The sequence below is a fragment of the Notechis scutatus genome, chromosome 2 (genome assembly GCF_049901735.1).
Source record: "Notechis scutatus isolate UNSWTSFEM ecotype Mainland chromosome 2, rNotScu1.2, whole genome shotgun sequence".
NCBI lineage: Eukaryota > Metazoa > Chordata > Lepidosauria > Squamata > Elapidae > Notechis > Notechis scutatus.
Genome location: NC_142010.1, coordinates 28510463 through 28537929, shown reverse-complemented (window position 1 = coordinate 28537929; position 27467 = coordinate 28510463). Strand labels below are relative to the sequence as shown.

General features: G+C 40.5%; 1 protein-coding gene across 2 annotated transcripts in view; it reads left to right on the top strand.

The window, feature by feature from the left end:
- Positions 1-23445, top strand: part of CFAP20DC (CFAP20 domain containing) — a 183795-nt gene extending 160350 nt beyond the window's left edge. For both annotated transcript variants that reach the window (XM_087953924.1, XM_087953925.1), the window contains 2 exons: positions 12076-12167; positions 22945-23445. In XM_087953924.1, coding sequence (XP_087810050.1) covers positions 12076-12167; positions 22945-23051 — 199 coding nt within the window. In that variant the 3' untranslated portion in view covers positions 23052-23445. The remainder of the gene's footprint in view (positions 1-12075; positions 12168-22944) is intronic.
- Positions 23446-27467: the final 4022 nt, after the last annotated feature.

Below are 27467 nucleotides of genomic sequence, written 5' to 3'. Positions count from 1 at the left end.
ATCAAAGGACTTCACCTGGGTCGATGCCACTGATGTTCATGCTCCTCGCTTGGTCCAGGACTTTCATGCTCGGTTTCCTCAACTTCCTCATCCGCCTGTCCCGGGAGAGGGGGCCCTGCGGTGGGGGATAGGGTCATGCCCCTGGTGGAGACTGACTCTGAGGAAGAGGAGGAACAGCCAACAGGAAGTGGGAGTGTGGCTCCAGAGTTGGTGGAGGAAGCTGGGGAAGGGCAGAGGCCGGCTGAGCAGTCAGAGGAGGATCCAGGCCCATCCCCTATCCATCCTAGGTCACGCAGGGAGGAGAGGATCAGGGAAAAGCGAGGTCTACTCAAGAGGAGATTACCTTGATTCTCGTGGTTTGCAGCTGGGAACTATGTATATGTAACTACACAGTTAGAATTGCTGGAGTCAAAGTTTAGTGTTTACTCTGTAAAGTTTAGAGGTTTATCTTTGCTGGCGTTCTTCCCATGGACTCTCCTCGGTTATTTTCCTGGAGTTTATGATCAGTTCTCTTGGCTTGCTTCGGAACTCCAATCAATGTGGTTTGTTTTGGTTTTCTTTCTGCCTCCTTATTTACTTTTGTGACTTTAAACTGTGCCTAATAAAACAGTGAAGTTAAGTTGAAGGCTTTACCGGACTTTAATGTATGTTTTGGGTTTTGGGTTATTTTGAGAGCCTACGGGTCATCACAATGGGTGATAAGGAGTGATGAGAAGATTAATAGTAATAGTAGTGCAGACTTTGTAAATAGTTGGACAGTGTTGAGGGAATTATTTGTTTAGCAGAGTGATGGTGTTTGGGGAAAACTGTCCGTGTGTCTATTGCTCAAACTTTTCCCCAAAAGTCCCACCGTTCACTGCAAGTCCAGGAGCCAACCTCTAAACACGCACCTCCAATAGTTCCTGGCTGCTATTAGTCCAGAGGACCAGCACAGTTCTGAGAACAGCCACAGTTCAGGGAATTTGATTCCAGGGAGTTCTCATCACAGGAAGAGTTCACTGGGACTGCAGCACAATCCGGAGCAGGATTGTGTTGTTGCAAACTCGCACAGGGCTAGGCAAGCAAGGCAAACAGGGCAAAGCACAGCGAAGTATCGAGACGTAACAGCACGTGAGACTGGAAAAAGGCAATGCTTATTCCCAACAAGTGCCCCTCCCAATGGTGTCTTTTTAAATCTCACTCCTCAGGTGAGCCTTGTGAGGAGGGGCGGGGTGCCCTCCTCCCGAGTTGTCGGGTTGCCCTGCGCTGAGTCCGTCTCCTCTCCATTCTCCGTGCTCGAGGCAATTGCTTGTCACCAGACCTCCATTGCTCCTCTGCTTCGCTGCCTGCCCTCTCCTTCCCCCTCGCTTGGTTGTCCTGCACCCACTCTCTTTCACTGGCAACCCTTCCCAGGCCCGAGGGAACCGGGACTGCCTCGTCCTGCTTCTCCAGTTGTTCTTCCATTGGCCCTAACTCCATCTCATCCTCCTCCTCAGGCCCAGGCTCCGACTTTTACTGGGGGGATTATTAGACCTTATTCAGTCAGATTTTGAGGAAATCACATCACGGTCATTCATCTGCACTTTTTATAGAAAAAAAGATAGTATTCCCCAATAATGTGTTAATTGTAATTCTATCCTTAGCTTAATTTGTCAGAGCACTAATATCCCTGAATCTTTCTCCAGCATTCATTTCAAATATTAGATTTAGGCATATAGATTGGTAATGTATGCAACGTTTAAAGATCAATATCCTTCTCCAGAGATGTGAATGAGCCCTAGTGTGCCTATAGAATTTAATTTTACTGATATTTATTTTATTTTGTTTTCATGATCAGTATGATTTCTCAGTGGCAAGGACAATACTGGTTATGTAAAGGAAGACACTGCAACCTCTCTTAAATAGAGAGGACATGCAGGCAGCATAGCTCTTTATAGATCTTGGAGAATTAATACCTCTGGCAATTTGCTGGACTGAGAAATAAAACTAACTGAGCTATATTGATATCATTTCTATTGATTTTTCCAAGAAATGGATTGCATCTTTAATCCTTGTATTTACAGAAAGTAAGATGGCAAAGATAGGTCTGCAAACATTACAGAGGCTGTTAGCAGACACATAAGAAAACTATTTTTTTTAAAAAGAAAAAAGCAAATATCAAGCAGTTACATTTGCTTTAAAGATACTTGTTTTGACCAGCTAGGTCTCCTCTTTTGATTAATGCAGCGTGCCTACTTAATCAATGTTAATATGCAATATTTAGAATATACAAGCAAGTGCTCTGCTTTATAGTCCTTTATCATGTCTTAGCAGTTGTATTTAAATGTAGAATATGACATTACTGTTTTGATTATGAATATTAACCTCATGTGATCAGTGTTTTAGTGAAAAATGACTGCTTTCACTATCTATATAACATCCCTCATTCATAACTCTGCAGATCTACCTTATCCTCTGGAGCTGCTTTCATTCTCATCAAGGTAACAGTTTTAGAGAAAAAGGAAGGATAATAAATTGAAAGAGAACTTATAATCTATCAGATATCGGGGGAGGGACACACGACCCAAACCCATTTATTTTGAGCACAGGGATGCATGACTATTTCCAGACCAAACATTGCCATAACTAACACAGAGGAATTGAAACTAAAAGCAAAAACTATCTTTGGGTGTTTTGGTATTTAAATTTAAGATATACACAGTATGATGATTATTCACTAGTCATGCAGTTAAACTATGCTCATCTTGGTTAAGAATATTTCTGAAGGAGTCTTTGACTTCATTAGCAAAGCCTCCACTTCTGAAATACGCTTCTGAAGATGTTTTCCTCCCGCAAGAAGCCACCCAGAGTCACTTCGATAATGAGACGGGTGGCATATAAATTTAATAAATAAATACATAACTTTTCCTCACAACAGGAAAAATTCCTGTTTCTCTGGTTATGGTTGCTTAAAAGCAGGGGTGGGATTCTACCAGTTTGCACCTATTCTCTAGAACCGGTTGTTAACATTCTAAGCAGTTCAGAGAACCAGTTGTTAGAAGAAATTACTGGCCTAATCCTGTAAGGAAGGCAGGAAGGAAACATTCTGGTGTTGCTTACAGAAACTGCCTCTCCGTTAACCCTTATTACATTCTTGGCAGGACTAGACTTCCTGTCTCTGGAACTTCTCTGGAGTTTTTTTCCCCTTCTATGCTGGTACTTTGCTTGTGTGGAGTGACCATTTAAAGTTACAATGGCACTGAAAAACGTGACTTATGACCATTTTTCACACTTACGACTGTTGCAGCATCCCCACAGTCATGAGAGGCCAGGCGAGGAGATGCGTGCCTCAATGTGAGTGATATTGAGTTGGCCACACCCAGCCAATAACATGACCATCAAGCCATGTCCACCCAGTCACATGACCACCAAGCCACATCCACCACCTAAGCCACATTTGTTAAATTTGTTAAAAATTTTGAATCCCACCCCTGCTTAAAAGTGTATGTTTGCTTTCAAATCAGTACAGGTAACCCTCAACTTACCACTATAATTGAGCCCAGAATTTCTGTTGCTCAGTGAGACATCTCTTAAGGGAATTTTGCCCCATTTTACAACCTTCCTTGACATAGTTGTTAAGTGAAACACTGCAGTTGTCGAGTTAGTAGCACTGTTGTTAAATGAATCTGGCTACCCTATTGACTTTGCTTGTCAGAAGGTCATAAATGGTGATAACTTAATGCAACTGTCATAAAATATATAAGAGATTTGCCACACTTATGAATTTTGATCATGTGACCATGGAAATGATGCAATGTCTTGTAAGTTTGAAAAGCAGTCATAAGTCTTTTTTTTTTTCCAGTGCTGTTGTAACTTCAAATGCTCACTACATAAACTGTTGTAAGTCGAGGATTACCAGTATTATCAAGTAAGATTAGCAGGGAGAGGGGTTTTAAGGTAAGGGTTATGTTCTCTGGGAACTGCCTTGTTTTGGTTGAAATCAATGGAGCTAAAGTTTTATGGGATTATCCGTCCTCTGCGTTTTTAACATTTCTTTTTTTTTTCCCTGATGTGGTAGTGGAACATGTGAGAAGAAAAGGAGAAGAAGTGTCAAAAATCACCAACCATGTCTCCTTTTCCTTCCCTTTCATGGCAGGCTTGGACAGTTTGCTCTTCAGAGAAGCTTGGATTGATGGTTTGCAGAACACTAAATGGAATTAGGCCAATGTCCTCATGCACCTTAAGGCTTTGGATTGCTTATCCATGCTTTAAGTGGATCACTTAGTTTTCTCTGCAAGAAAAACAATATACGATTATAGATAATGCCAGTGGTTTAGTAGAGCTTGAAAGTACAAAGGCACCAGTTTCAGGAAACCACTTGTCATTTGGATGCCCTGCGGGGTGTGCAGTGGTGCTTAAAAATTTGTGAACCCTTTTGAATGTTCGGTATTTTTGCACGAATACGACATATATGTCATCTCTTCTCCACACAAGTCCCAAAACCAAACATATGGACATTACACTTGTTCATTTATTTATTGGGGGAAATGATCTAAAGCTACATGCGTGTGGCAAAAATAGTAAAATTATGCTGCTGAAATTCGGTGCTATTCTTGCAGAGTACAGGTAGTCCTTGACTTATGGCCAATTGTTTCAGGCGCTTGATGACACAGCCACATTTACAGCCGTTTGCATCATCCTATGATCACATGACCGCGTTTTATTATGGTTTTACCAAAACCTAGCAACTACTTGTGTTTTTTGGCAAAAACATGCCTATCCCGTTTGGTTCACTTAGTGCCACGGCATTTGTTTAATGATCATGGATTCAATCAACGATCATGGTGATTTGCTTAATAACTATTGCAAAAAAAATAAAAAAATACCAAAACCGGGTTTGTCACAACCATTATGTCTTATAGCCACAATGGGCAGGCTCTACTCTGGTCGTAACTCAAGGTCTGCCTATAATGTGCAGATGCTCTAGAGACTCACCAAACAAAACTGGGAGCAGCATGCAACCTATGGGTCTTGGATTACCTAACCCTGTGGGACAGGAGTTGATAGCACTTGCTTAACAGAGCTGCGGTGGCGCAGTGGTTAGAGTGCTGTACTGCAGGCTACTTCTGCTGCCTGCCGGCTGCCTGCAGTTTGGTAGTTCAAATCTCATCAGGCTCATGGTTGACTCAGGCTTCCATCCTTCTGAAATGAGTAAAATGAGGCCCCAGATTGTTGGGGGGAAATGCTGACTGTAAACCGCTTAGAGAAGTGTTAAGCACTGTGAAGCAGTATATATATGTCTAAGTGCTATTGCTACTGCTTACATGTCTTTAAAAGAAGTTAGATAAAATCAGTGGGAGGTGATGAGGTGGCATCTCATTGAAACCTGCTTGGGGGTGGGAGTAAAAAAAAACAGGAAGAGAACCCTTGATTGTAGGGTTCACTAAATCATCTGGTTCAAAAAATTTTACTACTGGTTTTGTGGGCATGGTTTGGTGGGCGTGGCAGGGGAAGGATACTGTAAAATCTCCATTCCCTCCCCACCCCTCTAACCTGCTTTCCAGCACCATTCTCCTGTGCAGGGCAACAAAAGAAGACCCAGCCGATCAGCTGGGACTCGGGAGGCAGAGAATAGTTGGGGGCAGGGCCAGTCAGAGGTGGTATTCCGAACTACTCAAAATTTCTGCTACTGGTTCTCAGAACTACTCAAAATGTCCGCTCCAGAACTGGTCAGAACCTGCTGAATACCACCTCTGATCTGGTCCTGGAAAGGACTTAATGGAACTTTCTCTGACTCAGGCTCTCCCATCATTTGGGTTATGGAGTCTGTAACCTGGGCTGCTACATAGAGATTCTGGTAAAGCTTCACTGGGATGTCATTTTTATAATGGCTAATTATATGGTATTGATCTCCCCTGCGGTATTCCTTTCATTATTAATCCCTCAGTTGCACTTCTAGGTCAGGTCTTTAAGGTGGATGGGCTTCAACTCCCAGAATTCCGCAGCCAGCATCCACCCACCTTAAAGCTACCAAGGTTGAGGAACACTGACCTACCGGCTGACACTTGTGTTTTGAAACCCATCACTGCAAGGGATACTTGATGGAAATGTTTCCTTCGACATCTCTGTGTGCATGCATTCTTAATTCTCACAGCTGACTGTCAGTCATAGGGGAAGGAAAAGGACACAGTTTGCATTTATTTTTGCTCTTACGGAACTTAATGGATTTTTCATAAAAAAAATTTCCCCCAAATTCCACACAGAGGCATTTCCACATCAGTGGCATTATGTAGCAAAGCAGAAAATTAAAGTTGTTTTCCCCTTCCTCTATCTTGGCTGACAAAGAGCAGGTGTTTGTCCCTTGATTCACCCCAGATTGTCTGCATGGAAGTTTGAACATCCTGTCCATCAGCAGCAGAAGTGCCAAAGGAGAAAAACAAGCCAGAGAAAGTTTTATCTGCCTCAACATTTTTCAGGGCATTCCAAAATGGTTTATGGAAAGCAAATCTTATCTTGAATCAGCACGGCTTTTCTGAAAGCAGCATCCTATTTTTCAAAGGGCAAACAACTTATGCATTTTATTTTGATACTACCCAGTAGACCATCTAGGATCTTACTGTCAGTCAACCATAGATGTAACTCTGCATGGCTGGGCTTTAAGCAGAGGTCTTATCCGTAAGTCTTATTGATCTCCATGAGCTTTTCTCAAATACAGCCTCTATAAATCTTTGTCTCATGGTGAGTGCCTATGGTAGCTGCTGTCTTTCTGCCACAACCAACAGGTATCAGATGGGGCAATGAGAACGGTAAACATATTGTAAAAGTGTAATCATTCTTTCAAGTTGATCTTGATTACGTATGATTGTATGGATGTGCTTTTTGGCAATCTTATAGAAGTAGTTTACATAGCTTTGGAGTCCTTGGTATTCTCTAAGCTTGGTTGTTTTCTTGTGGGTGTTTCATTACCCAGCTAGAGGTAGATGTTACCTAGTAAGGTAATAAATATCTGCAAGAAAACAACTAAGCTCAAAAAGCAGCAAGGATCCCACAGTTCAACCCTGAGCTACAAATACTCTTCTATCAAGGTTATCTAGCTTTTTTCTGGGTTTGGTTTTAGAATCTGTCAATAAACATTTCAAAATAAATATATTGTGTCTCACTGAAGTTAAATTTCCCTATTCCACAATACATTGACTGGCCCATTGTGTACCATCAATTCAGTGCTGACTTTTACCAACATAATTTTGTCAATCTCTGAAATGCCGCATGAATGTGATTTTAATATTTTTTTCAAACATTTATTCAAAACCTTTTGCGTACAGGTTTCAAAAAGTAGATCAGATTGAATAAGGTAATAAGTAGGCAGTATGAAGAATCATGGATTAGCCAACCCAAATTCCCTTCTTAATTATAGAATTCCCCAACAAATTGTGTTATTTACTGGAGCAAAACGCTTCTTCTATTTCCTAGAGGAGGCATTATCCATGGTGTTCTGTAATTTTCTCTGTGCAGTCATGAAAATGATGCTGGATTACTTTATTCCTGCGGTGGTGACAGGAGGTTTAAGCCAAATTCTGCTAACATTATTGGAGATTGGGGGGTAACCTAAAATCCAAGTTATCATCTTCTTTTGAATATTTAAGTGTGTGGAGAAGGATTGGATGAGAATTCATTAAACCTTCCATATGTTTTGTTTTCATCCTCTATATTGCCTGTCTCAAATGCTTTACTCTTCTTATTCGTGGGACCGTTAAAGCTTAAAGGCACCCAATCTGAATATGGGAAATGATGGAGAAAGAAGATTAAGGTGCTCACACTGGACACACATCAAAGAATGCAGCCTCAGAAGCTATTTTTTGGATTTTGGATTTTGTGTTAAAGAAGGGAAATTTTGCAATAAGTGTGTGTAGTTTGATTTTATTATAAGAAAAAACGGAATATATCTTGATTTGGTTTCCGACATCCCAGTTTCAATGTCTATTTCAAAACAATTTGCAGCCATATTGGCCATAAATGGAAGTCACTTTGGATGGTGAGATTGGTGGCATATAAATTTAATAAATAAATATAAATAAATTCTGGCAAAGAGAATTGGCAAGAACCTCCTCCCACCCCACATCATCTATTAAAACAATTCTTAATAATTCTTCAACAGTGTCCCAGCTGAGCTCCCTCCATTCAATTTAACTTAGTACTATTAATCACCTTTCCTCAGTCCTGAGGAAAGGAGAACTCAGCATGAGAAGACTTCCTCTTCCTAACAACTTGAACTTGCTTTCAGATTTATTTCCAATCTGTGGTTTTCTCTCACTGCTAAGCACTCATATTTTTAACAGATTAACAGAGTTGGAAGGGACCTTATAGGTCATCTAATCCAGGGGTCGCCAATCTTTTGGACCTCAGGGACCACCAAACTCATAATTTTAGATCCCAGGGACCACTAACCAGTTCTGTGGGTGTGGCCTAATTTTTGTGTGGCTTGGTCATATGACTGGTGGGCATGGCTTGTATGTAAATATTATAAATATTTATATAATATATTTTTTAAAAAAAGAGCAACTTACCCAAAATCAGGCAAAGCAGGCAGATTGAGTTGCTCACAGAATAACAGATTCATTCAGAGATCTGCCATTAGCTAGCTCAGGTCACATGGCATAAAATTTGCTAGCAATGTCAAATATTATAAATATTTATATAAATATTGAATTTTTTATTTTAAAAAAGAGCAACTTTTACCCAAAATCAGGCAAAGCAGGCAGATTGAGTTGCTCACAGAATCATTCAGTGATCTATCTATGTGCCATCGGCTAGCTCAGTCTCTCAAATTTGCTTGTTGTGAGTCTGCACTGAATTTGCTTGCAAGCAAAACTTCAGTCCTAAGGGAGGTTTGGCTGTGCTGAGCCAAAGATCTAAAGACTAGCTAGAAAGCAAGAAATCCAACCATTTCCTGCTTCCTAACTAATCTAAATCTCCCAGCACAGCACAACAGATGATGGTTGGAAATAGCAATTTATCAGGCAAGTTTACCAGGTAAGGAGGGGAGGGTTCCCACGGGGTATGTGGGCGGCGCAGCCTTGTGTTTCTGCCCAGCCTGGATTAATTGCTTTGTGGGGGTGCTCTGGGGGTGAGATTTCTCTGCGACCCACCAAAATTTTCTCATGGCCAACCTGTGGGCCGCAGCCCACCGATTGGCGACCACTGATCTAATCCAACCCCCCCCCGCCCAAGCAGAAGACCCTACCACCATTTCTGACAAATGGCAGTCCAATCTCTTCTTGAAAGTCTCAAATGATGCCACTCCCACAACTTCCAAGGGCAAGCTGTTCCATTGGTTGATTGTTCTCACTGTCAGAAAGTTTCTCCTTATATCCAGGTTAAATCTCTCCTTGTTCAGTTTCCATCCATTTTATTCCTTGTCTGGCCTTCAGGTGCTTTAGAAAATAGCTTGACCCCTTCCCCTCTGTGGCAGCCCCTCAAATATTGGAAGACTGCTATCATGTCTCTCCTGGTCCTTCTCTTCACTAGACTAGCCAAGCCCAGTTCCTGTAACTGTTCTTCATATGTTTTAGTCTCCAGTCGCCTAATCATCCTGGTTGCTCTTCTCTGTACTTTTTCTAGAGTTTCAACATCTTTTTATAGTGTGGTGACCAAAACTGGATGCAGCACTCTAGGTGTGGTCTTACTAAGGCTTTATAGAGTAGTATTAGTACCTCACTTGATCTTGATTGTATCCCTCTGTTAATGCAATTTAGGATTGCATTGGCTTTTTTGGCTGCTGCTACACACTGCTGGCTCATATTTAGCTGGTTGTCCGCTAAGACTCTAAGATCCCTCTCACAGTTACTGCTATTAAGCCTGGTTTCACCGAATCTATATGTGTACTTTTGGTTTTTCTTTAATCCCGTTCATAGTGTGGCATTGTGTTATGGGGTGGAACATTATCTCAATCACATTTCTGGCGTTTTTGTGCTTGGAGGCACATCTGGAATCTTGAGAGTTTGTGGACACAAATAGAAATATGAATGGGGGATTGCCTACTCACAAAATGGCAGCTATGGGAGGAATATAAACTGAACTAAAGTATTAATTTATCACAGTAGTGCTGTTTTAGTGCTCCTTCATATTTGATGCTTATTTGATTGCCTTTGTTTAGATTTGTTATTTTTGTTAGCAGTTTCAGAAAGCACTTGCTTGTGACCCCCATTGTTGTCATTATTTCATAAAGTAAAGTATTTCATAAAATAAAGAAATTGGAGAGATGGGAAACATCACTTGATGCTTTTTTTTTTTCCAAGTTTGGCAAAAAAAAAGGCCTGTATATATTTTTATGATTAAGAATCTGATTTTCCTACAGGAAAGGTGACTGTTTCTTCAAAGAGCCACTTTCTTCAAGTTGTCTTTCTAGATGGATCAGGTCAGGCACTGTCCCAAAGTGCTGAGAAGATGTTGTAATGCTCTTTTTATTGATGGATTGATCCATTAGGAGGGACCCCTAATTCCTTCCAATGCCACCATCATGTAGTGAACTGGCAATCGTTTTACAGGGAGAGGAGAATGGCTTAGGTTTCATTTGATAAAAATGCTTGCAAGCTCTCTCTCTCCGTGCTTTTACAGGTTTTTGTGTTTGTGTGTGTTCCAATCAATCATCGGACATCTTTAGAGAAGGCAGGACTGCCATAGTGTCTTATCTCTTTCTGCTGTAAATACAGGGTCAGGTTTTTAGAATAAAAAGAGTTCGGACTCCACTTATACCTCAAAGCTGCTATGTTGCATCCCTAGTGATGTCAGAAGAGCCTGATTGTACCCTTTCCAACGAATGAATTTGATTGAAAGACATCAGCTAGCACAACTGTCCTCTTCTAATATCTAGGAGTAAATGACTACAAGATAAAGATACCTCATACAGTAGAACCTCTGGTCACGAGCATAATTTGTGACCTAAATCTAACTTTGGAAAATTGGCACTTACAAAAAAAATGCCATGAAAGGGGAAATCAGCCACGGGGGGTGGGGGGATGGGGGGATGTGTTAATTTTTTGGTCGGAACCCGATTTGGTCGTGGTCAGAAGTGTTCATGACCAGAGGTTCTACTGTACTTGTAGTTATGTTTTTCTTTATTGGTTGTAAAACAATTCCTTCTTTATTTGCAGTCTTCTCCCAGTGTGTACAAATTTCCGCCTTCCTACATAACATTTATGTGACCTGATTCTTGTTCTTGGCACTTCTGGGTGCAAGAGACCAATGGCATGATGAACTTGCTAGCTTTGGAGTAATAAAACAATCATTTGAATCTGCTCTGTCTTGATGGTTTTCTTGATAAATGGTTTTTTATCACAACTTTGGATAGTATTCTTCCAGAAATATCAAGGTTTGGATCATCTCAGTTGGATTTCCTCCTTTGACACCCGAACCCTTACTGTCACATTTTTATTCACTATCTATCATTGTACCTTAATTTCTATCATTCTTCTTTCGTCCTTTTCATAATGAGTTAGAAACAAATGATAGAAAACACTTTATAGTGTATGCTTTAGTATCATGTTGTAATTCCTTCCATATGACTTGTATGAATTGAGCTGTTGTGTAGACTTTTGACTTTTTATATATCATTCTTTGTGTTAATTTGAATTAATGCGTACACATATGCATAAAGGTCTTAGTTGTTTGCAGATATTTTTAAATATGCCCTGCTAAGAACATTTTTATGGAGTACTCATAAGTCTCATAAATGTGTATTTATGCTTCTCATCCTAAGACACTGCCATCCTTCCATACATTGCAACAGGTAATGCAGTGTGTATAATAAGATTTATTGATTATGAAGTATTTCACAGTACAGGATTATAAATTGCTAGTCTGCCAAATATAAAGCAGATTTACAGCGGGCCACCCTTGCCTGCCCATGATGAGAAAGCTTTTATATATAAATATATATAAATTTTGGTAGTACATCATGTTTTTAGACTTATGAAGTTGAAACAAGTTATGAAAAAGCAGAAGTCATAGAGGAGAAGAAGGAGAGAAGGACCTGTTATGTTGTGCCAACTTGCATTGAATAATTCATAAACTAATCTGTGTTTTCCTCAGAAATATGATGGCTTAAATTGTGTTTTTCAGGGATTGGCTACAAGTCTTCAGCCCTCCTATCATTCCTCCTAGCCAACAGGTGGCAGAATATACCAAAGCTTCAGCAAACATAAGTGCCCAAGGTGAGAATGAGTGGGAAATGAGTGGAAAAATTGCCACTGAATTGAAGTGAGAGCAAAAGGATACTAGAAACTGCAACAAACATGCCATTAACTCTTCCACATACCAGGTAGTATACAAATTGTGGAGTCCTTGATGCTCTCTGAATTTGGCTATTTTTGTGCAGACATGTCATTACCCAGCTAGGTAACATCTTCAGTACTAAAAGGCAGAGGACTTTGCTCTCTGTTTATATATAGGAGCTTATCCTGTTGGTGTTGATAGGTGTGATGTTTTATCTTTGATAGTTCCTTAATAGGACTGTTGTTTATTGCTTGATTGTCTAGTGTTAATCCAGGTATAAATCTCTGCCTGTCTCTGAGTGTTAATTGCTGGCCAGAGAGGTTCTAGCCTTTTTCCCTTTTAACTTTTCTATTATCTCTTTTGAATAAAAGTTACATAATTGTTCTTTATTTCTATGTGCCTGTTGTTGGCTGAGTGCCAGGCTTCCAAGAATTCCAGGCATTTTGGGATTTAGCTTGATCTAGGATGCTCAAATTTCCCAGTTGAAACTATGGTTAAACCTGTGCCTGTATTATGACATTAAGGAAATCCCATTCCTTATAGCACTGATGATGTTACCTAGTTGGGTAATGAAACACTTACAGGAAAAAACCTATGCTCAGAGAGCACGAAGGACTCCATAGTTCATCCCTGAGTTACATATTTTGTCTTCTATTAGTATATAATTTGTGCCTTCCCAAATACCTCAGATAATCCTTCTTTTAGCATCCCTACATAGGAATCCACCAATACCACATTGTTCTGTTCTTGCATATTATACCTAATGAGAAAGAAAACTCTACTGTCTGTTTCGTAGAAAAGAATGAAGCAATTCTGCCATGAATGAAATCTTAAACTGTTTGCATTTGCCTAAGAATTCCACTTCTGTTCTCCTTTCTCACCTTTTGCACCCTACAATCCACCAAGGATTCCTATCATTTTCACAGTTCCCTATGAGAACTTAACTGTGTATTTACAAGCAGCAAATATGTGGAGGAAGAGCTGTCCGTTAAATCTAATTGTCCATTAAACCCGATTTATATAATTCACAAAATTAATGTAATTTACATGCAATTAATATATTATTTATGAAAAACATGCATGTTTTGTTATTTATGTGAACTGTCCATATTACTTTGCCATAAAACAGACTCTTCCATATTTGGAGGGCAAAGTCTGAAGTCAGTTTTTTCCATTAAATCAGATATTTGCTGAAAGGACTCCATAAAATCAAGATTTGACTGTACTTTAGTTATTGTAGGAGTGAAGGAAATTTAATAATGGATTCCTTAACACAGATCATGCCATGTAAAACAGGGAGTCTTTTCAGAAAGATGTAAATATACAATATGTTATAACAGCAGAATAACTTTCAAGATCAGGCATTACTTTTGTACATAATGTTAAAGATGCTAAACATGCCACTTTAATTATCGTTATAATTTTGTATTCAAACACCTAGTAAATAATTATTTCAAATGTGGAACTGAGAAAACCTTTAATTTAATGAAAATTCCATTTTCTCTGAAGCTCTGCTGCTGTTCTCAGAAATCTTAAAAGCCAAGAAAATTGCATGGAAGATTCTATTCAACTATTCCATATTAAAAAGTGATTTGCAGTTCTATCCAGAGGCATTTCCTGAATTTATTAATTGATTAGAATTCTGCTCTGCCATAGTCTTAAAATGACTCTTGGTGGCTTCCATATTGTATAGTTGTTCTTTTAAAAAAAATGCCAGCGCTACAAGTTAGTATCATAAAACCTGAGAAAAAAACAATAACAACAAATGAAAAAATAAAAATAAAGGCATACAAGAAATAAATCAGCAGGAATTTCGGACAGTCAACTGACTTTCTTCCACCCTGAATAATGCAGCAGATGTCTCGTTTGTTTATGTCTTGTTTGTTTTGTTTGTTTTTAAAAAATCAATAAAATTGTTTTAAATAATAATAATAATAATGCAGCAGAGATACAACAACTTACTACTGCAATTGAGCCCAAAATTTCTGGAGCTAAGCAAGAAAGTTGTTAAGTGAATTATGCCTCATTTTATGACATGTTTGCCATCGTTGTTAAGCAAATCAATGCAGTTGTTAAGTGAAACACCTGCATTTCCCACACACACACACACTTGAATTTGTGTGCCGGAAGCCAGCTGGGAAGGTTACAAATAGTGATTGTATGATATGATTTTTGACACTGCAACTGTCATAAATACATGCTAGTTGTCAAGTGCCTGAATTTTGATCATGTGACTGTGGAGATGCTACAATGGTCGTAAGCAGGGGTGGGCTGCTACCGGTTCTCCCCAGTTCAGACGAACCTGTAGCTAACAGGTAGCTAATTTTGTGGCTGGTTCAGTGAACTGGCAAATCCCACCTCTGGATGGCCCCGTCCACCCCACCCCTTCCAGGAATCTCCATACGGCCCATTTTGGATCCCAGGTAAGTTCAGGGCTCGCATGGAGGCTTGGGGAGGGTGAAAAACAGGCCTCCCAGAGGCTCCGGGAGACCAGAAACGGATCTCCAGAGCTTGGGAAAGCCATTTTCGCCCTCCCGGAGGCTTGAGGAAAGCCTCCAGAGCCCAGGGAGGGCGAAAAATGGGCCTCCCGGAAGTTCAGGAAGGCCAGAAACGAGCCTGTTTCGGCCTCTAGAGGGCCTTCGGAGCCCAGGGAGGGCAAAAATGCCCCCCCACCGTGGTACAGGAGGCCGACTAGACCACATCCACCATGGCCCACCCACCCAGCAACCAGGCAGAACTGGTTGCTAAAAATTTTGAAGCCACCCCTGGTCATAAGTGTGAAAACCAGTCATAAGCCTGAAAAGTGCTGTTGTAACTTGGAACGGTCACTAAACAAATGGTTGTAACTCAAGGACTACTTGTATATATATGAGGGGTAGGGAGCAAAGAGCAGATTTTTTTATATGAAATGTTGTGATCTTTTAGTCCAAAGCAATCCTGAGTCTCCTAAAAAAATCACATTTTTACTTGGACCAATAATGCTTTCCAGGAATTATTGGGGATTGTAGCCATAGGAGAAACAGTGCTTCAAACAACAGTTGCTACTTGAAAGTGTGTAACTTCCTGAATCACAAAAAGACAAGTTTGAAAATAACAAAACCAGTCATAAAAACCCATGATTATTTACTACTGGACAGAATATCCCTGTCGATTTTTATATGCTACTCTAATGAAATCCTAAAACAACCAGTTTTGTTTATTGCTAGTAAAAGAATTCTGTGGTATCTTTTATTTGAGACATAATTCATTGTGAATATACAAAAGACCTAGGTTTTTTTCTCTCTCTCTCTTTTATAGCTTCTTGACTGTTTGTGAAGTATTTGTTTTTTTTTCCTCAATAGATCTTTTAGGCCTTGAAGGAATGCAGTCATGGGAGAAGGAATGAATAACATTCTTTTTAAAAACCAATCCCCTTTTCAAATATGTGCCATGTTCTTTTAGTTTTATTTCATACCAAGGAGCCGTCTTTCTCAAACAGAATCCCAAATCCAGATAGTCAGGTTTATTCCCGAAGCAAAGGCCACTTTAATACTTCTGAGCTTGCATGAATGGAACAAGCAGTGATTTCCTTATCCTGCCATTTGCTCTTGTAATGCAGCAGCCAAATGCAACCTAGCTTTGTAAGATAATTTTGTTTTATTCCTTAGGCTGCAGTTCCCTCAATCCTTTCCTGAATGTATGTTGAATTAGAATTCTCTGTATCAAATGGCATTGTTAGATGGTTGGTACCATTTTCTGATTCAGTGACAATGTCTTGATTCTGTAAATCCTTTGCACCAGTGGTGGGATTCAAATTTTTTTACTACCGGTTCTATGGGCGTGACTTGGTGGGCGTGGGAGGGGAAGGATACTGTAAAATCTCCAGTCAGAGGTGGTATTTGCCGGTTCTCCAAACTATTCAAAATTTCCGCTACCGGTTCTCCAGAACTGGTCAGAACCTGCTGAATACCCACCTCTGATTTGCACCCTTTCAATTATTCCCCCAAGCAAAAGTAATGGTAGTCTGTCAGTTGCCTTTATTATGCAGTGTAACACAACGGTGGCTTAGTGGATACATGCTGGATTGCCTTTAGTTTAATAGGTGATAGATTTTTCAGTTTTTTCAGACATTGATCAACATGTGATGGAAAGTAGCCTTGGATCAACTCCCGTACTTAATTCAGTAATATGCATTAGGGGAGTGTGAGAGGAGGAGTTGTACTGTCTGAAAAGTCAGTTTTATTTGTTGTCATCTACTTACAAGGAGAAGGAGCATGATGATGACAACTTGGCCCCTAATATCATTCAATTATCAAAGCAATAAAATTACATATAATTTGTGTTACAGAGAGTTTAGCATTCAGACATCCAATTTAAAAATAAGTAAAATATTTATTTAGCAATTAGAGTTTACATGCAAACCCCAGAACAATCACATCAGTTTGGGCTTTCAAAAGGCGTTTCAGATTGATATATAATTGTGACAAATGCTCCATTTTTCTCTAATCAATAAATTAAAATAAGCCCCCCCCCAAAAAAAAAAATTGAGAAAAGAAGATGGCTCTTAATGTACCACGGCTGGCAATGAAGTATCTCCAGATGGCTGGAATTATAGTTCTAATAATCTCTTGCCATTGGCCATATGACAGGGGCAGATTAGAACTGATGTTCACAGCATCTGGAGAATATTAGATCACTTGCCTTTCTTATATAGCGTTTTAATGCGCAAAGTTCCCTAACAACACTCCCATAATAAGACATTTCTCTTTAAGTAACAAAGCTCTGTTAATGAGTTAATCATAGAGAAGAAAGTGTTCTAGCACTCTTCCAAAGTCATATAGGCCCAAGCCAGGGATGGGATCCAACCAGTATAACTGCCAGTTCTGTCGCTCTGCGTCGCACGCACGCAAGTCACGCGAGTCGTGCAAGTGCAATTTACAACCTGCTGAGCTGCCCGGACAGGTGAGCAGCGCTGCATGCAAGTGCACAGCGGTTGGAAAAGCCCTTTTTTCCTGCTTTTTCAACCGCAGCTGTGTCGCGCAAAGCAGCTGCAGTTGAAAACGCAGGAAATAAAGGTCAGGTAAGAGCCCGGGTGGGCCAAAACAGCAGCAAACATAGAACCGGTTTCTTTGTATGCTCTCTGTTTGCTGCTCTTCAGATCAACCGGTTCTACAGAAGTGGACAGAACCAGTAGGATCCCACCCCTGGCCCAAGCTGTAGGCTTTAAGTAACTCCATCATCAGCACTTTCTATCTCACAGAGAAATAAATTGGTAGTTAGAATAGCCCTACCCAGGTGTGGGATTCAGCCGGTATGGACTGGTTCAGGTGAACCAATAGTTCCGGAGATGAGTTAGCCCCCGCCTATCCACCCCTCCGCTAGTCTGTCCTATATTTCCTTTGTTTGAAGCCCAGCTGATAGGCGCGGCGGAGCGGATTGCCGCGCCTCAGCTGTTTTACTCACCAGGGCTGCAGTAGAAGGTAAGTTTTAGAGCTGTTTTCAAATGCACCCCGCGCGTGCATAGCATCACCAAACCGGTGGTTACCCCGTTTGAATCCCACCCCTGGCCATACCCCAAATAAGAATGTTGTTTTGGAGCCAATCAAGCTTGAGCTGCCTTGCTATAATAGAATAACGGAGTTGGAAGGAACCTTGGAGGTCTTCTAGTCAAACTCAGGCAGGGAGACCCTATACTATTTCAGACAAATGGTTGTCTGATCTCTTCTTAAAAACTTATAGACATCTATATGGACCACCTATAGCCCCCAAATATCTTACAAGTCTCCTTTGAGCAGCTTTTTGCATTTAATATTCCCAAACAGGTGGCTAGTTTTTTTCTGCAAAAAGGACAGTGATCTAAGAACCTCATCAATCCTCCTCTTCACTCGTAGAGCTTGGCTCACAGAGCCACTTAACACAAAATGCATGGGCTAAAATCTATATTAGTTCTGGTTGCATGGGTTGTGCAAAAAACAATGAGATGAGCAGAAAAGTTATGGTCACCTGCCACTTTGCAATGCCTTCTCAGAGTCTTTATGTCCCAAGGATATACTGTGTGTGGAGTGTCTTTTGGCAGGTTCAGCCACTGAAATTGTTTCAATATCCTTTTTAAAAAATGGAGATGGTACGAAAGATATGTTATGAAACAAAGCATAGCCCCTAAAAGGACCAGAGGGAAGGAACAATGGAGTGTTTAGTGCAGGGTTATCTATGCACCATCTGCATTCTTCATCTAACATCACCCAGAGCTTTTAGGTTCCCAGCTAATAATACATTTCAAACATTGTAAAACCCGTTGCTGTTAGCCTAACAAGCCATTTCTTTGAAGAAGCTTAGCATGCAATATTGTTACTGTGTATTTGCCAAAAAGAAAGGATGAAATGTAGAAAACTGTTCACGTGCAATTGTGAATCATGGCTTGGTATCATTCACATTATTTTTAGCTTTTATAAAAAGACTCTTGTCAAGTAAGCTCATAGCTCTTTGCCATCGCTTTAACAAATTTTTTCCATTAGAAAATGTCGAGAACCACTAGATACAAAGTGAGTGAAGAATTTCTTAGTCAAGTTTCTCTATGTGCCTTGATGATGCAACCCAGAATAGATGTTAGAGCAGAGTGGTGAAAACATTATCACCCACCATATACTGTGTGTGTGTGTGTGTGTGTGTGTGTGTGTGTGTGTGTGTGTGTGTATACCTCACATTTATTTACTCTTGATATTTGGATCAGTGCTAGAGATTAGAATTCAGCAGGGAGCCCTTGCTAGACAATATGCTGTTGAATGCGAGCAGAGTACAGAAAGAGTATTGAGTAATTTAATAGCAAAGCAACACAAGTTTTTAAAAAGATTGCAGATGTCCTTGAAAAGTATAGATAGGTCCACCAAAAGTCTTTAACCATGATAGCTTAATGAAATCACCACCTGCAATATCAATATACTAGCAAACACCCCACTAATGGGGATAAAATAATGCAAGAGGGTTGTCACCTTGTAAATTTTTGGAAACATCTGGCTGGCTGCAGATGGGAACTGAATAATGGAACGGATAGATCTTGTCCAAGGATGAAGGCTTGTCATCTTCTCTACTAAGGCTCTTTTTCTTCCCTTTTTTATTCACTTTCTGTTCATCCAGTGGCTAACATTGCCACATTGCTGCTCTCATTTTAATATTTTTATAACTGCACATGCATGTTTTGGGACACTGTATATATATAAATATTGCAGTGAAGAGAACAGTGAAGAAATGGGACTAAAAATTAAATATAAATAGCAATAGCTTAGACTTACATACTGCTTCACAGTGTTTTAAGCCTTCTCTAAGCAGTTTACAGAGTGAACATATTGCCCCCAACAATCTGGATCCTCATTTTACCCACCTCGGAAAGATGGAAGGCTGAGTCAACCTTGAGCCTAGTGAGATTCGAGTTGCCAAACTGCTGGCAGCCGTCAGTCAGCAGAAATAGCCTGCAGTACTGCACTCTAACCACTGCGTTTAAAGTAGACCAAGCTCATTACAAAAGGTAGAAGAAACCATCTTAGAATTGACGATGAAGATATTGAACTTCTGCCTTTTAGGATCCTCTAACAACAGTAAAGGAACAAACAGTCAAAACAATACACCACAGACTAACACTCAGTAAAGCAGCCATGAAGACCTTGGAAAATGCCATGATGTACGTCTACCATGATGTACCTCTACCTACAGAGATCCGAATCATGCAAACCATGGTGTTCCTGTGACGCTCTGTGGCAGGGATGAGCAATTAAGGAGCCATATGAGAAATTGGGACTGTTGTGGAGTGGCACCGCTGCTGCCCCGCCCCCAATGCTGCTGCCACCCTGCTCCCAACACTGCTTTTGCATACCCTCCACCCAAAATGCCTTGACCCCTCTGCCGACGCTTCACTGACCTCCCACTGCTGCTGCCCTACCCCGACACTGCCAACATCCTGCACCCCCCCCCCCACTGTTACCAGCACAGCAGGCAGGACTAGGACTGCCCATAAATCAAATGTGTCCCAAGAACTGTAAAATGTGTCCCCCGGACTGTAAAATGCCCTGGTCTCCTCTATGAACATGAAAGTTGGATTTTTAAACAAGCAGGTTAAGGACATTATTGATTCCCTTGAACTTTGTCATTGGAGAAGACTCCTGAAGGTGCTGTGGACAGCCAAGAAAACTAAATCAATGGATAATTGAACAAATCAATCCAGTGTTCTCATCTGAGGCGCAAATGGCCAGGCTCTAAGTATCCTACTTTGGACACATCATATAAAGATCCGGCTGTTTGGAAAAGACTCTAATTTTGGGGAAGTGTCAACCGTCCCATTGGTAAATGCAACAAAAGAAACTCCTGGGACATTATTTTACAAAGAGTATAACTTTACTGATAATTCCACATAGGGCCAGAAGTAGCAAAGCCAGTTCTTAAGTTTTTGTGCAAAAACAGGCATAGGTAAAATCCCCTTTTCCCCCTGGACCTCCCCACAATTCATTGTCCACAAATCAATTGTATTCATTTTGTTTTGGGAACATTCTGAGCAGCCCAGAGCGTTCCCGGTGTTTGACCTGATTTTTTGTCCTGGGCTGCATCAGCTCATTCTTTCCCAAGCCTCCCTTGCATTCTAATACTTTCCCTCCCCCCCACTCCCTGTTTCTGTTGTCTGGTTGTGAACAGGGGCACGTGGCGAGTCAGCCATGATAGAAAGATGGAAGGAAAGAAAAAAAAAGGACAACAATCAGTAGCAAAATGGACAGACTCGGTTCCAATGGCTAAGAACAGGCTCATTATGGAGAATTATGTGGTCACTGGGAATTGAAAATGACTTAATGGCAGTGGTGGGATTCAGTTGGTTCGCACTGGTTCAACTGAACCAGTTGTTAAATTACACACACACATACACACACCGCTATCAAAGTGCGCTGCAGGAATGGCCAGCACGAAAGAAAGAGAAGGCCGCTTTCCCTTTTCTCCCTGCTCCTCCTCCTTCCCTCATGCCAGCTGCTCCATTTCCCATTTTCCCATTGCAGCACAGCACCCGGGATCCACTTTGATAGTAGGTGGGGTGGTAATTTAACATCCAGTTTGCCCAGGGTCAGGTTGGTCATTGCGGAGCTGGAAGACGGGGATGGGCCACACCTCCCATGATGTCCAACCTGACCCTGGGGGAACCAGTTGTTAAATTATTTGAATCCCACCACCGCTTAATGCCACATAGTCAATATATACAAATGTGATGGTGCTCCAATATGCATACGCAGTTTACATAGCAAAGCAACCTCTGTGCTGGAGTTCTACACATGTTGTAGTATCCAATTTTATGCTCCCTGTTTTAATCCCCAGCCCACCTTTCAACTGCTTCCCTTTGACTGTTGATGATCAAGAAGAGCAGATGGAGGATGATAGTGCTCCAAAGCCTGATCGGCCAATAAAAATTGGATGGTGGGTTTTTGGACAATTCCACTTATAATGTTGCTCTTCTTCCTTGCACATTTGGAGGAGGCATGACTTTCCAATTTATGAGGTATCGGAAAAATGCTTACATTAGCCTTTATCGCCTATTTATGCTTAGAATTGTTCATTACTTTATAGACTTTTCAGCTCTGGAAACCATCTCAAACTTTCAAGATTAATTGGGGTTTAAAATCCAATCCAAATAAATTAAACCAGGAACTACTCTACAGTTTGAACTCTCTGATATGAAAAATACCTGACAGCATTGGTTTATCTTAGTTTTTTTAAGGGATATTTTTTTTTTGAAGTTGTCTTTTTAGGTAAAGAAAGTATAAATATGAGGAACGGCAGAACAAAAAGGCAGTGCTCTTTTACCAAATGGCACCACCGTTCAGAACAGTTTGGCTTAGTGAGCTAAAGTCCCAGATAGAAATAAGGAGACCATGAGTCCTAGTCCCACCCTAGGCACAGAAGCCAGCTGGGTGACTTTGAGCCAGTCATTCTTTCTCGGCCCAATTCACCTCAGATGGCTATCTAATCTTTGTTTAAACTCTTCCAATGAAGCGAAACATACTGTTTCATGAAGAATAATTCCACTGTCTGACATTTCTTGTAGTGAAGAAATCTCTTCTAATATTTCAATTTCCTAGGAGCTTGCTTGTAAGTTTCCCAGAGCATCTGCTCTGACCCTTCTAAGAGAAAAACTGCTGCATTCAGTAGACCTTTGGTATAGAGTACAGGCCTCGACTTAAAACCATCATGGAGCCTGTCATCAAGCCGATGCCATGGTCATTAAGCAAGCATGTTGTTCGCTCTGGGCTGGTTTTGCTGAAAAGCAGAAGTAAATGCCAGTTTTGAAGCAAAATTGTCATAAAATGCAATCGCATGACCATTGGACACTGCCAACAGCCATAAATACCGGGCAGCTCCCAAGTGCCCAACATTCAGGCACATGACTTTGAATAGGGCAGCCATCGGAACTTCAGACCCAAGTTGTAAATACCTACAGGGAGGTCCGTCGTAACTTTGAATGTTTGTTAAGCAACCAATCATAAGTCAAAGACAACCTGTACAGCTGTGAGTCATTTCCTACAGCATATTGTCTCACTTTAAAACATTCTAGTTGGGTTTCTCCTTCCTTCCTTTCCTTCCTTCCTTCCCTTCCTCCCTCCCTGACTCCTTCTTTCCTTTCTTTCCTTCCTTCCTTTCTTTTTCTTTCTTTCTTGTTGCAGATAAAGCAAATCTTTCATATATCATCTGTTGTTTTGCCTTTCCCTTTAGGTGAAGGCAAAGGGAAGGAAGAAGATGAAGTTCTGACTCTCTTGTACGACCCATGCCTAAACTGCTACTTTGATCCCGAGACTGGAAAATATTACGAGTTGGCATAGATATGTGAAGAGATACGGAGCGCCACAAAGAACACAAACTTTGGCAGCACTTGAGAGCCTTGGCAAATCCTATTCTCCCTGCTCCAAAGGCAAACAGAGAAACACGTGAAAAGACCATTTAATACTTTGGTCTCTTCTTTCCATTTCTGCTATTTTTATCAGAGTGCGTAGAAAGCTTTTCTGACTTTTGTACCTGTTTAGTTTGTTCCTATTATTTGCAATATGAAAGATTCCTTACATGTGAACTGAATTACACCAAATCAAAGATATGTCCTGGATTTAATCTGTGAATGCTTGCATAATTTTTTTTTACCTAGTCCTTTTTTTTTATCCCCAGTCATTTAAAGAAATATATTGCTTCTTTGTACTTTAAAAATACAATGTTCAAAAAGAAGTACCTCAATCAATTGTCGTTTCTTTTTTCTTCCTGCTATTTGTTAAAACATTCTTTTAAAAAAAAATAGGGGGATAATAAACACCTTAGAGGATAATGTCAAGATTCAAGGGAATTTTGACAAAATAGAACAATAGGGAGAATACAGGACAATGAATTTCAACAGAAACAAATATAGTGTCCTGCATTTGAGTAGGAAAAGTCAAAGCTATGAGTACTAGTAACCCTTGATGTAAGACGAGTCACTTAACAACCATTCAGACAGTGGTGTATTAACCATTAAGCAGGCTAAACACGTGCTTAGGGCACCAGGCCCAAAGAGGACACCACAAAGTTGAGAATATGGCTTCGTTTGTACAGTAAGGTCACCAAGATTTCTCAGTGCTTAGAGCACCAGTGAGCCTTAATCCGTCACTGCATTCAGAGCTACAGTGGGGCTACTTACAACCCAGATTCAAAATTTCAACAGCCAAGTCTCCCTCCACTCCCTCGGTGTTTGCAGTCACATGACCACAATTATGGCATTTATTTCCAGAAACCAGTTTACTTTCATTTTTCTGGCAAAAAAATGCACATGTGCAGATAATTGAATCACTTAACCATATTGGTGATTCCCTTAACAGCTGCCATAAAAAGATTGTAAAATCGATCAAGGTGACCCACTTAATAATCGACACAACTTACGACTGTAATTCCAGTCTCAAATATGGTCATAAGTGGTAGACTGCCTGTATATAACACTAAGGGAACCTATTAGGTGATTTGGGTGTTTTAGTGGATGCCAAGTTGAAATGATTCAGCAGAGAGATGCAACTGAAAAAAAAATGTATTCTTAGGTTGCTTCAAGAGAAGTATAGTGTCAGGATCAAGATAAGTCATTCTTGTTCCTTTCTCTTGTGTTTTGGCTAATTCACACCCAGAATACCGTATTCAGGTCTGTGTGCAGTACTTTAGGAAAGTTAATGACAACTAAGAACATGTTTAGAAGAGATAAAAGGCCTTGGGGGCAAAAAGTTTAATGTGGAATTGTTGGAGTGTAGATATATTTAGCCTGGGAAGGAAAAAACATTGCGAGAGGGACATAATGGTTGCCTTCAGGCATCTGAATGGCTATTGTGTAGAAGAGAGACCAGATCTTTTAGACTTAAAGTCTATGGAGATTCTCAGTCATCCAGGTCATGTTTGTCCAAAGATGTTTTTTCAGGAGGAAACTGGACTTTTCTTGTTTTTCTTTGAAGACATTTCACTTCTCATCCAAGAAGCTTCTTCGGCTCTGACTGGATGGTGGGGAATGGAAGCTTCTCGGATGAGAAGGGAAATGTCTTCAAAGAAGAACCTTTGGGACAACCATGACCTGGATGACTGAGAATCTCTGTAGACTTTTAGCTATGCACATTGGGATGAACACCCTTCAAATGGTATGGGAGTATGAACGGATTTCCAGAGAATAAATTGTAGACTACAGGAAGATTTGCACTACTCAGGTGATCCTGAGGACATAGATAAACCTCCAAGTGCCTCAACGACTCTCTAAAAGGATGCAAATGACCAGCTGTCTACAAGGAATCTAAATCCTTCCATTCCCCACCGTCCTGTCAGAGCTGAAGAAGCTTCTTGGATCAGAAGCGAAATGTCTTCAAAGAAAAAACAAGAAAAGTCTAGTTGCCTCCTGAAAGAGCATTTTTGGGATGTCTTTTAGACTTCAAAAGACAGGACAAGAAAGAACAGGTTTTAATTATTTTTAAAAAGTGAATTTTGATTGAACATCTGGAAAGTTTTTCTAAGGGAAGATCTGTTCAATAGGACAGATTGCTTCTGGGTGTAGTAGATACTCTCTGAGAATACCGTTGTAGTGGATTCCTGTACATGCTTAACTTATCTCTCTCTCTTTTTTTTTACTTTCTAGTCAGTGTGGAGTCCTGGTGACTACTGGACAAGGCAAGCTTGCAGTTTTCTTGGCAAGATGTTCAGGAGCAGTTTGCCATTGCCTTTTTCCTGGGGTTGAGACAGTGGTGGTATGCTATCGGTTCGGCCTGGTTCGGTTGAACTGGTAGTAAAAATGGCCTCTTGACGATCAGCTGAGAGGAGAAAGAAGAGAAAAGCGCAGGATTGGCCCTCCCAACCTCCCCTGCACATTTCTTTATCCTCTCAGTTGATTTGGTACTGCAGGCCTCCGCTTGTGTGTGGAAAGCTGCACACGCGCATTAGGTGCACGCTCAGGATCACCAAACCGGTAATGGAACAAGTGGGATCCCACTGCTGGGCTGAGAGAGACTAAGGCAGGACAAGAAGCCATGGTTGTCTGGTTTCTAGCCTGATGCCTGATACCAGGCTGGCTTTCCCACATGCAAACTAGAGACAGAAAATTGTACACTATCCAGTCCTATTTGTTAAAGCCATAAGAGATTAATTTCTGTGTTAACACCAAAAGATGCCATGTTGAGATGAAAGGTAGAAAATGGTACTAAAAGTGAAAAGACGTGCTAAACCCTTTCTCTGATCACCGTCACAACCCAAGGGCACAATCTGAGGTCCCAAGCCACGTGCAGCCCTCGATTTCCTCGGATGTGACTCCTGAGATCTCAAACAATGGTGATTTTTAATGTTATAGAAATTATGAAATACATAATTGCAGGATAATCTCATTATATGATTGTGATTTTTATCAAACGTGAACGCAAGTTGAATTAACCGAGTTTTAATTCTGTGATCAAAAATACCAATATTTCCAAACAGCAATAGAAAAATTAAAGCTAAAATTCCACCCCCGCTGAATTTTGAGCGCTTGTGGGTTGATCAAATCTTCTCAACATTTAGCTTACCATATTTTCCCACACGTGATTTTTAATGCTCGCGGAACTCCCATCGGTCTCAAGGATTTCAACAGACGGCTCCCGTCACTAGATACTTGGCCTTAACCGGAGCTGATTTCTCAACAAGGCAAATGCAGCCTCGCTGCTGAACATGGGATCTCATTTGACAAATTCTCAAACTTTGTGACAGTTTCCCTTACAGGATGTCACACCAGCTGCGACTGGATACTGGGCTCCATGGCTCACTTGGCATATGGCATCTGAAAAATGACAAGGGAGAGAGTTTGATGTTGTTCTTTGTGTCTGCAAACCTTCTGGAACTGGTGGTTTGTAACAATAAGCATGAGAAGTCGCTCTGGCGATTTCTCTGCTTCTCTTGGGGGAACCTTTAAAATGCAAATATACCATGGAAGAGCTTTTTTCTCTGAGAATAACAGGATCGTGGCTAACAGAAAGAGGAAGAAAACAAAAAAAAGTACTGTGCTAATTTTTTTAAAAGATACAGATGAATATTTGAAGGACTGAATTAAATGTTTTGCAAAGAGAAGGAAGCAGGAAGAGTATAATAAAATCTATAGAGAGATACCTTGAAGAAATGGCTGAATTTTCCAGCTGGCCCTTTTTTTCATTTTTTTAATGAATACCAACATGATACTAATACGTCTCACTGTTCTATTTCTTTAGGTTCATTTTGAAATCAAAGGATGACTCTAAAACGGGGAAAAACATGAACTCTTGTTTCCTGCAAATGGGAATAAATGGCAGATGGGTTAACTTTACATTACTGTCCATTTTGTAATTGCTTTTTTTCCTTAAACAGCTGTGCTTTTTGATTAGTTATTCAAACTGGGTTGTTGAGGTTGTTGTTTTTTTAATGGTAGTAACCATCTTCCCTCTGGGTGATATTTTTGAAGCTTTGTAACAAAAAATCCCACTTTCCCAAATGTAACACATTTATTTAGATTGCAGTCTCAAATCAACAAGGAACCAGCAGAGTTACTCCAAATGGGAAAACAGTCCATATCTCTGAAACCAGACCAGAAGTAAAATACCAGGATTTACCAGCCACACCATTTGTTAAAGGCATTTGAGAGGCTTTGGGTTATGTCCATGTTAACCTAATGTAAGAAAGAGCCATGTTCATTTAGAGTCAAGTTTCCTATTAAGCACCATAAATATTACTAGCTTGAGTGCTCAGCAACTGGTCTG